We start from the raw sequence: 15,864 nt of genomic DNA on the forward strand, positions 1-15,864 counted from the left end.
TCTGGAAAGTTACGGGTAAAGAAACTCATTACTCCCTGAAATCGACTAATTTCAATGCAAATTAGCGAAATTTTGGAGATTTTCACTTTGGCAATCTATAACTTTCAGAATAGTGTTCCTACAAAAAATGGTCAACTACAAAAATGATGTGCTATTTTTGCTCTGTTCAACCAATACAAGATTGAATTTATTGGGCAATCAGATGACACCGAAATACATTGTCACTGTACATGAAAAAAAATTAAAGAATCAACAAACTAATAAATTTACAATTTTTATTCAAAAAGATACCCAGAAGAGGAAAAAAATCAAAGGAGAAGAGACATGAATTAGCAACATGGATGTTCTCCGCTCCGCAGTTGGATCCAAATAATTGGAAGAGCCATTGCCATAATCAAGATTGAGCTAAAAATTGGTTTGATGAATGATTTGATGAAATTCCAGTCAAGAATTACCTTGTCTCCTGGGAATATACAATCGGTGGTTACAACCAGTAATGTAATGTTAGAGGGCGAGAAGCTCTTTTGATAAACTCTCAACAATTCCACATTCGTCTTGCATTTGGTATTGAATGTTCGGCTCTTTATGATTTAACGGGGGTTTTAAGAATAAACGGGGGTTTTAAAAATAGACGGGGGTTTTAAGAATAGACGAGGGTTTTCAGATTAAACGGGGGTTTTGAGAATAAACGGGGGTTTTCGACCTATTTACTTATACCAAGAAAACCCCAAAATGGTCAGAAATGACTACACTCCCTCCAGTATACATTTTTTTCATAGGCTTTTCCAATTGTTTTGGTTTTTTTTGTTTTTTTCTGCATTTTCTCATTTACTTATCTATTTTGTACGTCGCATTGTTTTTTGATCAGAGAAGTGTAATAATTGCCCTTCTTCTTGTTTTGCTCTACATTTGAAATCGACGAAACGGCGATGTTTCGGGCGAAATATAATCGGGATCATATGGTAGATCGTCCAACTGTTTGGGTTTTTGGATTGCTGCTCGGCAAATGTCGCCAAGTCTAGGCCAAACTCTGCGGCTGTACATGTCTAGGCGCAACCTTTCACCAGTCTCTGCCCAACTTTGGGTGATCAGAGCCAATGATAGAGGGTCACCAAGTATTGGCCCAATGTTGGATATTGATTTTCACTTTGGCAGTCACTCATGTAAGTTTATTTTATTTTCCTGTTTTAACCCATTTTATGAGTTTTCAGTATTTCCCTTGTTACATTTATCATTCCGAACTTTGTTTGGGAAGTATTCAGATTTTTGTGTTTTGAAACTTTAGAGAAACTCAATGGGTTCCCACCTAAACAGCACTTTCAGTGAAGAGGACAAATTGTTTCCATAGAGCGAAAACTCGGATTCGCAAAAGTAGCGGTATTTCTCGGTGAGCTAATAACAATTTGTAGTTCCAAAAACTTATAATTGTATTTCTACAGAACCGAGAAAGCTGTCAACTCTGCTCAAGGAACTATACGGAAACAACGGAGGGAAATTTCAAGAACAATGGAAAGTTAATAAATGTGAGAATTTATTCTTGAAATTATGAAATTTTATTCTTGAATTTTAGAGCTCATAATCAATCGGATTTCTGAACAACGTCTACATCACCTATGTTATCATCCCCTCACGTAATTTCCAGGCAGTTAGCCGACGAAATCGTCGGCTAACTGCCGTTTCTCTCGGCTAACTGCCGTTTTCGTCGGCTAATTTCGGTAGCTTCTTATCCTGGGAGGAATTTGCCATGTAGGTGCCGTTTACACGCCGATACCGCGCTGCTTAGGTGTGAATATCAATGAATATTGGGAAGAATGGGATGAAGAGAGGAGCGCGAGTGTTCATGAAGATACAATGGTTTCGATAAGAATAGCTGACGATGATATCAATTTGGACGGGAATAAGTCCATTGATAGATTGGATAATTTGATGACCGTTTTATATGGATCATCTCCAACTTTCACAGTAACCCAACAACCCGAACGAAAAAAGAAGTATTCATGTTTTATTTCAGAAAACAGATGTTTTGCGGCTAATTGGTCATGTTGAAAAATTACTAATTCGGAAAACACATTACTACAATTATAAGTTTTTGGAACTACAAATTGTTATTAGCTCACCGAGAAATACCGCTACTTTTGCGAATCCGAGTTTTCGCTCTATGGAAACAATTTGTCCTCTTCACTGAAAGTGCTGTTTAGGTGGGAACCCATTGAGTTTCTCTAAAGTTTCAAAACACAAAAATCTGAATACTTCCCAAACAAAGTTCGGAATGATAAATGTAACAAGGGAAATACTGAAAACTCATAAAATGGGTTAAAACAGGAAAATAAAATAAACTTACATGAGTGACTGCCAAAGTGAAAATCAATATCCAACATTGGGCCAATACTTGGTGACCCTCTATCATTGGCTCTGATCACCCAAAGTTGGGCAGAGACTGGTGAAAGGTTGCGCCTAGACATGTACAGCCGCAGAGTTTGGCCTAGACTTGGCGACATTTGCCGAGCAGCAATCCAAAAACCCAAACAGTTGGACGATCTACCATATGATCCCGATTATATTTCGCCCGAAACATCGCCGTTTCGTCGATTTCAAATGTAGAGCAAAACAAGAAGAAGGGCAATTATTACACTTCTCTGATCAAAAAACGATGCGACGTACAAAATAGATAAGTAAATGAGAAAATGCAGAAAAAACAAAAAAAAACCAAAACAATTGGAAAAGCCTATGAAAAAAATGTATACTGGAGGGAGTGTAGTCATTTCTGACCATTTTGGGGTTTTCTTGGTATAAGTAAATAGGTCGAAAACCCCCGTTTATTCTCAAAACCCCCGTTTAATCTGAAAACCCCCGTCTATTCTTAAAACCCCCGTCTATTTTTAAAACCCCCGTTTATTCTTAAAACCCCCGTTAAATCATAAAGAGCCGAATGTTCTTGAAATGTTCCCAATGTTTTTTGGGTCGATTTACGATTGCTTCAATTCTTTTGAGCAATCTCTCATCACATCCAACTGTTTTTTTCCATTTGTGCTCTTCTGGTGACATTTGTGTCAGAGTATTTATAAGTCAATGAAGTTGGGATATCGGCATCGTTGACATTTCTTGAGATGTCACAGTCAACTGGAATCACTTCCTCCAATGATGTTTTCCATATACTCTGCATCTTTTGTTGGATGTCCTGAAAGTAGTTTTAATTGAAAATTTTAAAAACAATTGATCTTGTTTCAGAGGTACAATAAAGCCCCATTTACAACTTTTTGTACGGACACTTTCCTGTCTATTATGATCATTTTAGGACGACAATTCAAAAATCGCACTATTTTGCACTGAAACCGGTCTATTTGTAAGAGAAATTACTTTGTTGATACATAGATTGCTAGGGAGTAGGAAATTGTCAACTACGAAAATGAAGTTCAACTCTTGATCTGTACATTCCATGAAAATTTCACCTGGTAGGAGATCATGGTATTTCACTGATTCGCCGGTAAGCTCTGCAATGACTGTTCCTGAAAAAAGAGACAATTAAGCACTATGAAAAAGATTACCAACCTGCTGGTATGTAATTTTGAGTTTTTATTTGAAATCCAAGCATCTTGTTCTTTCTCTCAATTTCAAAAGAAGTCCTCTTCAACTTGTTGGTGCAGTGGCCTTTGCAGTGACACAACTCAGAGCAGGCGAATCCAATAACATCATCGAAACAGCCAGCTTTCAGAGGGACTGGTTTGAATGTTGCCTGAAAACTTTTTGAATAGACTAAAACGTTTTTTTTTAAATTCATTTTTTGAAGCTCAAACCCCGGCATGTGACAAATTTTTTAAAAAACTAGCTTAAAAACTCAGTATTTGGTTTTTTTTTTACTTGGTTTTTTTTTTAAACACTAACCTTGTTCATTCGGATCCATCGTATACCCCAAAAAAGGAAAGAGAATATAACTTAGAACTCAATAAAAATCATAAGAAGAAGAAGTTGCCGCCATTCCGTTAGGCAGCATGATGGAATGAGTAGGTTGAAAGTGAACGATGGAAGGAAACCATAGTGTGACCTTTATGGCAAGAGAGTGTAATTTTATGAAGAGACGCAGACACTTTTGACTGTGCAACACGACACTATTTGGTCACTCAGTGCTATTAGAGGGAAGAGGACAAACATCTGCACGGTTAGAGAGTGTGATCTACAAGACGCAGACACCTTTAATTGCCATAGAGCTGTGCAACGACACGACACTCTTTCCTCCATCTCTATTGATGGAGTGGGAATGCATAGTCAAGTGAAGGCCGTGTCCGAAAATTGATGATTCCAGGTATAGATTTCAAAAATTGGAGAATTTAAACATGGAAATGAGTTTATCTCATGTTCCTGATTCGAAAGATGTCGAACTTGATACAGCTGGGGTTGGCGCGTTTTCAGTGGACTGTGGGACGCATGTCATCGGAAAGGATTTTTCAGGTAATTTCCGAAATTTCAGATATTTTTGGGATGATAAAAATATTGTGCAGAATTGAACGAAATTACTGCGAAATCAACGGTAACGGTGCCACACAGGGACATAGCAAGTTCATATGAAGCATCTGCGCTCCAGTAAAATAATTACTAAAATTAGCGTGAAATTCAAAAAAGTTGAGTTTAACTAATGAAGCAGAACACAGCAACTCTACTGATTAATATATTTATTGAATTAGGTCCTAAATATTGTGGAAAAAAGAGAAAACATCAAAGATATTATATTGGCGTGGAGGTTTGAGTTCAGAAGCTCGCTTGTTCGCTTCTTGATTCATGCATACGTTGTTCACTTCACCACATTTTTAGTTACAGTCTGAAAAAGTTCAATAAGTATGAGTACTTATGCAACTATCGTTACATTACGATACGTCCAGTTACGGATTGAAAACTCCGGACTCAAAGTCTTCTTGAACATATGAAGAAATCGGGTGCTCAACCATTTGCATCGATGGCAGAAATTTATCGACAACCCCTCTTCTGACGCATAGAGTTCCATAAAGAGGTTCATGATGTTTGGGACGACAACGTTTCTGGAAACCAATCGGGTTGAACAAAGAAAAAATAGGTTTTTTGAAAGTCAATAACAGTAACAAAACTCACTCATAATTATCCATCGAATTGTTGGTTCTGATATGGACCATTGTGCAACGTATGGCACTTCCATCTTCATCGCTCCCAACCCATTATGAATGAGGGTGCAGTAAAAGTGTTCATCGTATTTGGATTTGGACAAAAGCTGATCCTGGACGTATTTCTCCGATTCTTCTTTTTTGGAGTAGCTGATCTGAAAAATAGAAAAATATACACTTTTATGTCTATATCTCTATGAAAAAGCTTACTGTATTTCTTTGTCGTTTTCTCGGCACATCATGAAAATTATTCAATTAGTCTCTTTCTGTTCTAGTTTTTTAATTTCCTAATTCCCATTTATTTCCGGGTAATTTTGAGAAAAAAAAAGAAACAAAACCGACGTTTCCATTAAACTGGGCTTGAAATTGGCCGTTTTTGAATTTTTTAAATGATAGTAAGCATGTTTCCTAGTTTTCTGATCTATAACAATCTCGAATAAACAAGTATTTTGTTATTTTACAGCACTAACCTAGCTTACTCGCATCCATCGAAGACCCAAAAAAAAATCAGTTAGAATTCAATAAAAAGCAGAAGAAAAAGGGTGTTGCCGCCATTCCGTTAGGTGACATAAGGAAGTTATGAGTAAGTTGAAAGTGAAAGATGGAGGGACGACCAATGTGACCTTCCCTGTTGGAGAGTGTCATTTCATGAAGAGACGCACACACATTTAGCTGCTGGATAGCTGTGCAACGACACGACAACACTATTTTGTTCTTCTTTATTGATGGAGTGAGGAGATAGTAGTGAAGGACGAAAGAGGGAGAAAACAATCTCAGCGGCTGCCAGCTGTACAAAATGAATCTCATGGAAGACAGGCTGTTCTTCCAGCTGTAGCTGACAATGGCGTGCCGAAAAAATCATTCGTCAAAAAACTGGAGCAGAGGAGTTAGATGGCGAAGGAAACGATACATTCCCAACTGAACGTGACTTTGCTTCTCATGGAACGGGTTCGGCTTCCTTGACAAACATCATTGATCGTCAAAAATCTCTAAAGAGAGTTGCTCCAGCAACAGAGAAGGTATGATCACAATTATTTCAATTATGGACACCTTTAAATATTATAATTTTCAGGATACTGACGAAGACAGCGTTAAAGAAGAGTAAAAATTTATAAATTGATCCACCGAGGCCGAAGCGCAAGCCCGATTTGTGTATAATTTCTTAAAGGTTCAATGTTCAATTAACTAGATTTTGTTTTTATAACAATTTGATACAGGAATCACCTATATACCCTGAATTGCTTTGAGCATCTATAAACTGTCTGAATTGCACTTACTGTTTATCATCGTCTCTATGGTAATATACATTTCATCAAGGTATCCCCCAATCTCATCAATTTTATGTAATTCTTCAAAATAAAGTATTAAATCCTAATAACAATCTATTATTGGAGTGAGGAGATAGTAGTGAAGGACGAAAGAGTGAACAGCTAAATGTGTCTGCGTCTCTTCATGAGATCACACTCTCTAACCATCAAGGTCACCTCGTCGTATGTTTGCTTTCCGACTAGCATACTCAGTTCTTTTTCTATGTAGCCTTCTGGAGGAATTTGGTGATGAACACAATGATGACGAGTCGAGATGGAAGACAAAGAGAACGAAATCAATGCAGTTATTGACTTTTTCGCCAATTTTGGGGTAGAAATACGGTCGTCAGGATTGACGGAAACTCGTGCAGGTGAGATGTCCCCGGTTTTCTAAATGATCTAAAATATATCATGTTTTTAGAGATTGGTACAACATCTAACTGCGAGAAACCATAATTTATTGTTTAATGTTGAAAATACACATTTGGTTTTTTGAGAATGTATTCCGTTTTATTCTACCGAATAAATTTTAAAATGAAAGTGAGTGACGAAACGGATTTTCGAACTTGGGTAATTAAATAATTTATTTAGAAGCGAAGAAATATAAGAAAAATAATAATACAAAATAAGAGAGTATGGTCTGAGAAGAGAGTGCTCATGTGGGCAACGGGGAAGGGGGTTTTATGGGTTATATTCTATGGGAATGAGAATTGAGGAAAAAATGGATGATCAACACTATAAACTGATCATGAATCATCTAAAAGATCAAGAAATCAAATCCATGATTTGACAGTGAGACACAGACAGTCAAAAACAACAATTTCCTTTTGCATTGGATCTTGAGGATTGATTCCGTTTTGTGGCTGAGCATGAGCATTGTCCCGGTTCTCTGGTTGAAGAACATCAACATGATTGTCTTCAGCAGGAGCAACAACTCCGTATCGTTGATGAACAGGTGGAATACGATCATTTAGTTGTGTTGCAAGAGAGACAACGCCGTTGCTCAGATCTAAAGCAGGATCAGCAATTTTGTTCCGTCGTTGAGCAGGAGGATTGTATGATGGTTCTCCTGGTTTTGCTGAAATTGGTTTTTCTTTTGCATTTTTTATAAACTAAAACACTAACCTTGCTTACTCCCATCCTTGATAACCCAAAAACAGAAAATATTAATTAGAATTCAAGAAAAATCAGAAGAATAGTTTTTGCTGCCATACCAGAAGGCTGCATAGGGGAAAAAGTGAGAATGATAGTCGGAAAGCGAACGGACGACGAGGACGACCATAATGAACAGAGGGTGTGATCTCATGAAGAGACGCAGACACATTTATAGCCGTGCCACGACACGACACTCTGTTTTCCCTCTCTATTGATGATATGGGAATGCATAGTCAAGTCAAGGACGTGTCCGGAAATTGATAATTCCAGGTGTAGATTGCAAAAATTGGAGAATTTAAAACTGGATATGAGTTTATCTCATCTTGCTGATTCAAAAAATACCAAACATAGTACAGCTGGGGTGACGTTGACGCGTTTTTAGTGGACTGCGTGACGGATGTCATTGGAGAGGATTTTGTTGACTTTTTCAGTAGTTTTGAAATGGGGAAGGTAGTTTCAGATTTTAAAAAAAAAGGCAGGACTAATATAAATGATATGAATAAGCTGGGGTGACGTTGGCGCGTTTTCCAGATTTTTTAAATTTTTACATTATTGATAAATTTAGCCAACATCAATCTATTAACTCCGAAACTTTTATATTCGAATTCAGCACGTCAAGAGCTTTCAAAAAAGTACCCACAAACCCTGGTTCTGACCACTTTGGGTCCCATCACGAAAACTACAGTAACCCGAAAAACAGGGGTACTGTAGTTTTCGTGGTGGGACCCAATAGTGTCAGAATGTAGGCTTGTGGGTACTTTTCGAAAAGCTCTTGACAAGCTGAGTCTAGATTTTTTGCCAATTGTGTGATGGAAGAAGATGCCTGCAACACGTGTCAAGGTACGGTCAAGTTCACATATGCCAAAGAGAAAAAAGCGGGGTCAAGCATTTTTAGAAACCAAGCCGAAGCTCAAGTCATACACGAAGACGATGTCAACGAACTTGGGGAGGTTCGAGCTGCAATGGCCGCAACGAGCAGTCATGGAAGGATATGGAGGAGGCCGAGGCATTCACGCAGTAATGGCTGGGGTCCAGTGCATGGTGTGTCTCCAGGAGTTCACTGGACCCCAAGGAAACCGAGTTCCTAAACTACTGCGTAAGTTTTATATTTATTGCTTGACCGAAAGTTCTTAAGTTTCAGTAAGGTGATAATCATAGAGTAGATTTCTAACCTTTTTTCAGTCTGTGGCCATACGTTCTGCGCAAGATGTATCGATAGTCTCACAGAGTGGAACCGTGCCAGATGTCCTTCGTGTAGAGCTGTCACTGAGAACGCCGATACAGCAATTCATAACAATTTTGTGTTGTTTAACAACCAGTAATTTATTTGTTTTTGTTTTTTATAATGTTCGTTATGTTCTTTAAAATAAAAACTTTGATTGAAAATCTTTTTATTTGAAGATTGTATCTTTTTGGCCTTCAAAACATTGCCGACAAATGTGACAATGTGATTGACAAATGTGTGAATTATTAAACCAATGCCGCCAATTATGCAAAATGATTGACAGTTTCTTGATAACTGTGTGAATTATTCTGGGGAGATATTATCGATGAATTTACAGGTCAGGTTCGGTAAATGTCAATATTATCTTAGCGGGTGAAAAGAGAAAGGAATGTTTTGCTTTGGAGATTTTATTTTTGGTTATTGAAGCAGTTTCGGAGATGTTACCTTAGACGCGTGAAATTTATTTTTTGCGAAATTCTTTAATGAGTTTGGAATAGATTGGAATTTGTCCTTGAGATGCTACTTCATCTGGAATTTGATGTAGATCTTTGGTCCTTGAGAAACTGATATAAATATAAGAGTGAACTCTGATTTTATTCATTTATTCGTTTTTTCTTCGTAGCGGTAGGTGAGTGTTTTTTCTATCTGAATTTTCACAGATTTTCCAAAATTTCTTAGCTTGAGCATTTTTGAGCTCTTGGAGCTTTTCCCAAATCTTTGAGCATTTTCCTAATTTATCATAATCACATTATCAATCCATAGCATAGTTGTCCGGAATTATTCCGGAAATTCCGGATTCCGGGTTTTTTTGACATTCCGGTTCCGGATTCCGGAAAATGAAAATTTTCATTCCGGTATTTGAAAAACTTCATTCCGGTTCCGGATTCCGTAAAATGAAAATTTTGATTCCGGTTCCGGTTCCGGATTCCGGCATTCCGTACAACTATGATTCGTAGTATATCACTTATCATTTTATCAATTCAAAGTAGTAAATCACTTATCATTTTATCAATCCACGTTTACAAGGGGTATTTAGGCGTAAAAATAATAAGCCCCGCCCCCTGTGTATTATTTTTACGCCTAAATACCCCTGTATACTACTGCAAGGTGTGGGAAGGAGACAGTCCGTTTGGCAGACTTCCTCACTCCTGGAAATCAATGATGTTTACTACCAGAAGACAAAAAAAGGATCAATAATATTTATTTGAACACTTTTCTGGAAAATGAAACACGAATAGATAAGTGTTCCGCGCTTTTCTCAACAGTCTCTTCTTTTCCATTGGGCAGTCTTCTGGCTTTTCCTCGTGCTGGGCACATTTCAATTGGTATTTAAAACCAAGGCGATCCTATTCGTGAGCCAACGTCACTTCATCCCCTCTGTTCAGAGGTTTTAGGGCTTCGACTATCAGGTGAAGCTCAGTTCCAAATAAATGAACAAGCGGGCTCTGTTAACCAAACTGCCATACAAATCGGCTCGTTTTCTCTTCCACATTGATTCCATGGTAGAGGCGTAACCCTGGTCTCATTCATTCCATTTTTTGCATCGTCTCAAAAAAATTAAATTCAGCCGACGTCACCCCAGTTTAAGCCACGCGTTGTTTTAATCCTTCCTAAATCCCAGGGTGTCTTAGGAAAACGCGCCAACGTGACCCCCGGTTATTAATGTTCGGATCGGACCAATTAGACTAGTTTTATAGCATCTAGATCACCTAGTGACACATACCCGTCAAAAAAACGTCAACGTCACGCCAGTCGATAGCATGTTTGATTGATTGATATATTTAGAATCAGTGAGCTAACTAGGGAAGGTCTTGGACTTGGTCTGGAAGTATGGAACGTGGCCTATATCATTGGAAAGCTGAGAAAACGCTGATTCCAAATATATATTCAGTTTTTGCCCTCGAGGCTAGGTATTCGAGAAAAACAAGGTAAAAGTTTGGCAAAATGACAAATTATTGCTTTTTTAACACGCGAAAATGGCAAAAAAAAATTTCTAAAAGTTTTTCGCGTGTTAGAAAGGCAATAATTTGTCTTTTTTTCTAACTTTGACCTTGTTTTTCTCGAATACTAGGCCTCGAGGGCAAAAACTAAATATATATTTGGAATCAGCGTTTTCTCAGCTTTCCAATGATATAGGCCACATCCCATGACTCCAGACCGAGTCCATGACCTTCCCTAGTAAGTCAGATTGATCTAACTCGCTTTCCCCCACTTACGATATGATATTCCACGAGAGGCTAAGGATGTTATCAATACGAATATGGAAATCGTATTGAACCGCATTTTTGGTGATTGCAACAATTGGTAATGAATGGGAGGGAAATGAATTTGGGCATTTTTTCTAGCTGTTCAGGTTTTTAGGTTTTGGGGACAGCTCAGGAAAAAATAATTAGTTTACAAATAAGCGTCAAAATTTAAAATGTTTTCGAAAATGGTTTTTTGTATTTTTCTCATAGAAAATGGTATACCTCTTGGGAGGGTTCAGTGATCTCAAATCGCATCAACGTTACTGTGGGAAGCTGTCCTGACCTACGTTTGGAATTCATATCGGGAAATAGAAGATGGGGGTCATGACCGGTAATGAACTTTTGACCGACTCATTCAAAATATCCAAAAGTCATCAATTTTTAGTCATCATTTTTCTTTGTCATCATTTTTCTTCCCTCCTGGAAAAAGACTATAACGTATGATGACTATATGACTTAATTATGATTACAACTCACACTGTGCGATGACTTACTTTCCCAGATTCTGATTCACGCCAACGGCGCGCCAGACAATAACTTGCAGAAACTGTCCCTGTTCATTTAAAAATGTCGTAGAATGTTCATTTTGTTTGCACTCAAATTCTCCTGAAGTCTTTTTTAATGTTAAGTTAAGATCAATATATGTTCTGAATAAATATTTATTAATCAATTTTTAAAGCTTTCTTTTACAATTTAATGGTTGAATTTCTGGATTATGAAAACAGAGATTTACACAACATCAGACAAATTATTAGTTTTCTTTCCTTTCCTTACGAAACACCAGCAGGAGCAGCAGTATGCCAAGACAAAGAACACGACGATTGCAACCAACACCGCTCCGCCGATAATGAAAATCCAGTAAAACTTTGTGCGAAGTCAATGCAGAGCCGAGTCGATGAATCCAACGTCCATTACACTATCGTGTAGTAGAAGCTCTTCAAATTCACTGATATCCTTTCCTTTAAGTTTTCCGCGAACTGTCGAATCTTTCTATGGTCCAAATGTTGCATCTTTTCTTCCACATTGATTTGAATTGCCTCATGTTCTTCGTGTCGGCCAGTAAATCTTCGAGTTTCAATTTGAATATTGGTGTTGTGAGGGGCCTTCACTATAAACTGTCCCGATTGAGGCACGTTGTGGACACTGGAAACGGTGATGGATCCATCTTTGAAGAGAGAATAGTGCTGAAAATGCGAATATTGTTACAGAAATGAGCTCACAAAAAGATGTCAAATCAGTTTACTGGGCACTTCAGTTATCTTTTCTTTTAACTGTATGCAAAACGGACTTGTTTCAGCTGGCTGTGATGGACATACAAGTATGGAGGTACACTTACCTTTGACCGCTACCGTATATCATAAATCTACAACTGGAGAATAGAATAAAGAGAATAAGGAGAGGGTAAGGGAATTAGTATTTAAAAAGAATCAGCGGAGGACCAGCCATACAGTAGGCAGTCTGGGAAGGCAGAATAAGATGGGAGAGTGTCTATGTCTTACGTCAAGTAGAACCGTGTCTGCGTACTCTGCGTATTGCCTTCTGGGAAGAGCGCGCACCATTTTGACTGCTCCTGGGAAAACTCTAGGCCTATTACCATAAAAGTGGTGCGCGCTCTTCCCAGAAGGCAATACGCAGAAGACGCAGATACGTTCCCGACTTGACGTAAGTCATACACGATATCCCATCTCATTCTGTCCCCCAGACTGCCTACTGTATGGCTGGTCCTTCTCTGATTCTCTTTAAATTCTAATTCCCTTCCCCTTTTATTCGCTGTCTGCTATTCTCCAGATCTTCTGAATTTATGATATACTGTAGCGGTCGGTATCTACAAAGGCGCAAAAAGACTGTAAGTTTCGTACACGAAGAAGAAAGGTATGATTTTCCAGACAAAATCAATACATACTCACCTTATTTTTGAAGTCTTTTCTGTCTGGAAATGAACAACAATGTTCTTACAACTGACCGCTCCGCAGTTGCATCCAGGAATTTTCTTGAAATGTCCACTGATTCACCGGTAAACTCTGCAATGACTGTTCCTGAAAAAAAGAGACAATTAAGCACTGCGAGAACGTTTAAAGTTTACAACTATGAAAAAGATTACCAACCTGCTGGTATGAAATTTTGAGTTTTCACTTGAAATCCAAGCATCTTGTTTTTTCTCTCGATTTCAAAAGAAGCCCTCTGCAATGAGAAGCGTTGTTGGTGCAGTGGCCTTTGCAGTGACATAACTCAGAACAAGCGAATCCAATGACATCATCGAAACAGCCAGGTTTCCGAAGGACAGGTTTGCATGTAGCCTGAAAACTTTTTGAATAGACTAAAACGTTTTTTTTTTAAGTTCATTTTTTGCAGCTCAAACCCAGGCATGTGAAAAGTTTTTAAAAACTAGCTTCTTGACAAAACACTCAGTATTTATAGTTAGTTATTTTAAAACACTAACCTTGTTCATTCGGACCCATCGTATACCCCAAAAAGGAAAGAATATAACTTAGAATTCAATAAAAAATCATAAGAAGAAGAAGTTGCCGCCATTCCGTTAGGCAGCATAGGAGAAGGTATGAGTAGGTTGAATGTGGACGATGGAGGGAGGACCAATGTGTGACCTTTATGACTAGAGAGTGTAATTTCATGAAGAGACGCAGACACGTTTGACTGTGCAACACGACACTATTTCGTCCCTCAGTGTTATTGGAGGGAGGAGGACAAACATCTGCACGCCTCGCCAAGGTCGTGTCCGGAAATTGATAATCCCAGACGTAGATTGCAAAAATTAGAGAATTTAAAACTGGATATGAGTTCATCTCATCTTGCCGATTCAAAAGATACCAAACATGGTACAGCTGGGGTAACGTTGGCGCGTTTTCAGTGGACTGTGGGACGCATGTCATTGGAAAGGATTTTTCTGGTAATTCCCGAAATTTCATATATTTTTCGGGATGATAAAAGTATTGTGCAGAATTGAACGAAATTACTGCAGCGCTCAAGTATTTTTGGGCAGAGGTTGGGCAACGAAACTTTCAATTGGGCCATGTGGCCCGTGAATAGGGCACAGTGCCTACAAAAAGGGCCACATGGCCCAGTGGGCACAGCTTGGGCGCAGGTTGGGCCACAGGTTGAGAGTTAGGAAATACTTGGTGGATGTGGGCACAGGTTGGACGCTTGGTGAGGATGAATGGGCGCAGCATGGGCACGGAGTGGGCACAAGTTGAGAAATCGCGCTCTACTGCGCACTCTGATTTTTCGCCACGATTTTTCTTATTTATTTCGTTTCTTTTTCAATTTTATCGTCCTTTTATATAATTCTACTTATTTTGCACAGAAAATGAAACAAATCTAAATTCGACTTAACAGGTAAGACAGTGTTTTTTATTTGTTTTTGTTTACTTTTGGTGAAATTTCAGCTGAACAAAAAATGATTTCAACAACACAAGAATCATCACCAACTACATACGATCTCCAGCTGCTCATTTTCTTCTATCTTTAATTTCTTGCATTTACTCTGAATTTTTTGTTGTAATTTGTAGTTTTCACGAAAAATTATTTCCTTTTCCTGTATCCCTATGTTCCATCTTCTAGTTTGACCAATTTCAGCTTATATTATTCTACTACTTTCCAAAATTACCCAGAATATGGGCATGATGGCCCGCGTAGGGCGGGCCATACTGCCCATTTCGTGGGCAAAGTGGCCCAAAAATACCTGAGCGGTGCCACACAGGGTCGCAGCAAGTTCATAAGAAGCATCTGCGCTCCAGTAAAATAATTACTAAAATTATCGCGAAATTCAAAAAAATTGAGTTTAACTAATGAAGCAGAACACAGCAACTCTACTGATTAATATATTTATTGAATTAGGTCTCAAATATTGTGGAAAAAAGAGAAAACAACAAAGATATTATATTGTGGAGGTTTGAGTTCAGAAGCTGGCTTGTTAGCTTCTTGATTTATGCAGACATTGTTCACTTCACCACATTTTCAGTCACCGTCTGTAAAAATGCACTTTAATAAGTATTAATACTCATGCAACTATCATTACGTTACGTTACGTCCAGTTACGGATAGAAAACTCCGGACTCAAAGTATTCTTGAACATATGAAGACATTGGATCGGGTGCTCTACCATTTGCATCGATGGCAGAAATTTATCGACAACCCCTCTTCTGACGCATAGAGTCCCATAAAGAGGTTCAGGAGCTTCATGATGTTTGGGACGACAACGTTTCTGGAAACCAATCGGGTTGAACAAAGAAAAAAATAGGTTTTTTGAAAGTCAATAACAGTAACAAAACTCACTCATAATTATCCATCGAATTGTTGGTTCCGGTATGGACCATTGTGCAACGTATGGCACTTCATCGCTCCCAACGCATTATGAATGAGGGTGCAGTAAAAGTGTCCATCGTATTTGGATTTGGACAAAAACTGATCCTGGACGTATTTCTCCTATTCTTCTTTTTTGGAGTAGCTGATCTGTAAAATAGAAAAATATGCATTTTTATTTCTATATCTCTATGAAAAAGCTTACTGTATTTCTTTGTAGTTTTCTCGGCACATCATGAAAATTATTCAATTAGTCTCTTTCTGTTCTAGCTTTTTAATTTCCTAATTCCCATTTATTTCCGGGTAATTTTGAGAAAAAAAGAAGAAAAAAACCGACGTTTCCATTAAACTGGGCTTGAAATTGGCCGTTTTTGAATTTTTTAAATGATAGTAAACATGTTTCCTAGTTTTCTGATCTATAACAATCTCGAATAAATAAGTATTTTGTTATTTTGCAGCACTAACCTAGCTTACTCGCATCCATC

General features: G+C 38.1%; 5 protein-coding genes across 5 annotated transcripts; 2 read left to right on the forward strand and 3 right to left on the reverse strand.

Annotated features, from left to right (window-relative positions):
• Positions 1 to 3,001: 3,001 nt before the first annotated feature.
• GCK72_015492 (uncharacterized protein) lies at positions 3,002 to 5,141 on the reverse strand (the record flags this gene model as incomplete). Its single annotated transcript, XM_053730911.1, has 5 exons — positions 3,002 to 3,178; positions 3,358 to 3,506; positions 3,550 to 3,733; positions 4,859 to 5,030; positions 5,101 to 5,141. 5 exons carry the CDS (start codon positions 5,139 to 5,141, stop codon positions 3,002 to 3,004), a joined length of 723 nt encoding a protein of 240 aa, XP_053585683.1.
• Positions 5,142 to 7,209: 2,068 nt separating this feature from the next.
• GCK72_015493 (uncharacterized protein) lies at positions 7,210 to 7,663 on the reverse strand (the record flags this gene model as incomplete). Its single annotated transcript, XM_003091666.2, has 2 exons — positions 7,210 to 7,514; positions 7,651 to 7,663. 2 exons carry the CDS (start codon positions 7,661 to 7,663, stop codon positions 7,210 to 7,212), a joined length of 318 nt encoding a protein of 105 aa, XP_003091714.2.
• Positions 7,664 to 8,521: 858 nt separating this feature from the next.
• On the forward strand, positions 8,522 to 8,913 carry GCK72_015494 (uncharacterized protein; the record flags this gene model as incomplete). The annotated part of the gene is made up of 2 exons (XM_003091668.2): positions 8,522 to 8,687; positions 8,774 to 8,913. 2 exons carry the CDS (start codon positions 8,522 to 8,524, stop codon positions 8,911 to 8,913), a joined length of 306 nt encoding a protein of 101 aa, XP_003091716.2.
• A 2,845-nt stretch (positions 8,914 to 11,758) lies between these two features.
• GCK72_015495 (uncharacterized protein) lies at positions 11,759 to 11,989 on the forward strand (the record flags this gene model as incomplete). Its single annotated transcript, XM_053730912.1, has 1 exon — positions 11,759 to 11,989. One exon carries the CDS (start codon positions 11,759 to 11,761, stop codon positions 11,987 to 11,989), a length of 231 nt encoding a protein of 76 aa, XP_053585684.1.
• On the reverse strand, positions 11,974 to 13,210 carry GCK72_015496 (uncharacterized protein; the record flags this gene model as incomplete). The annotated part of the gene is made up of 3 exons (XM_053730913.1): positions 11,974 to 12,246; positions 13,019 to 13,098; positions 13,168 to 13,210. 3 exons carry the CDS (start codon positions 13,208 to 13,210, stop codon positions 11,974 to 11,976), a joined length of 396 nt encoding a protein of 131 aa, XP_053585685.1.
• Positions 13,211 to 15,864: the final 2,654 nt, after the last annotated feature.

This window comes from Caenorhabditis remanei, chromosome IV (assembly GCF_010183535.1).
Source record: "Caenorhabditis remanei strain PX506 chromosome IV, whole genome shotgun sequence".
NCBI classification, from domain to species: Eukaryota; Metazoa; Nematoda; class Chromadorea; order Rhabditida; family Rhabditidae; genus Caenorhabditis; species Caenorhabditis remanei.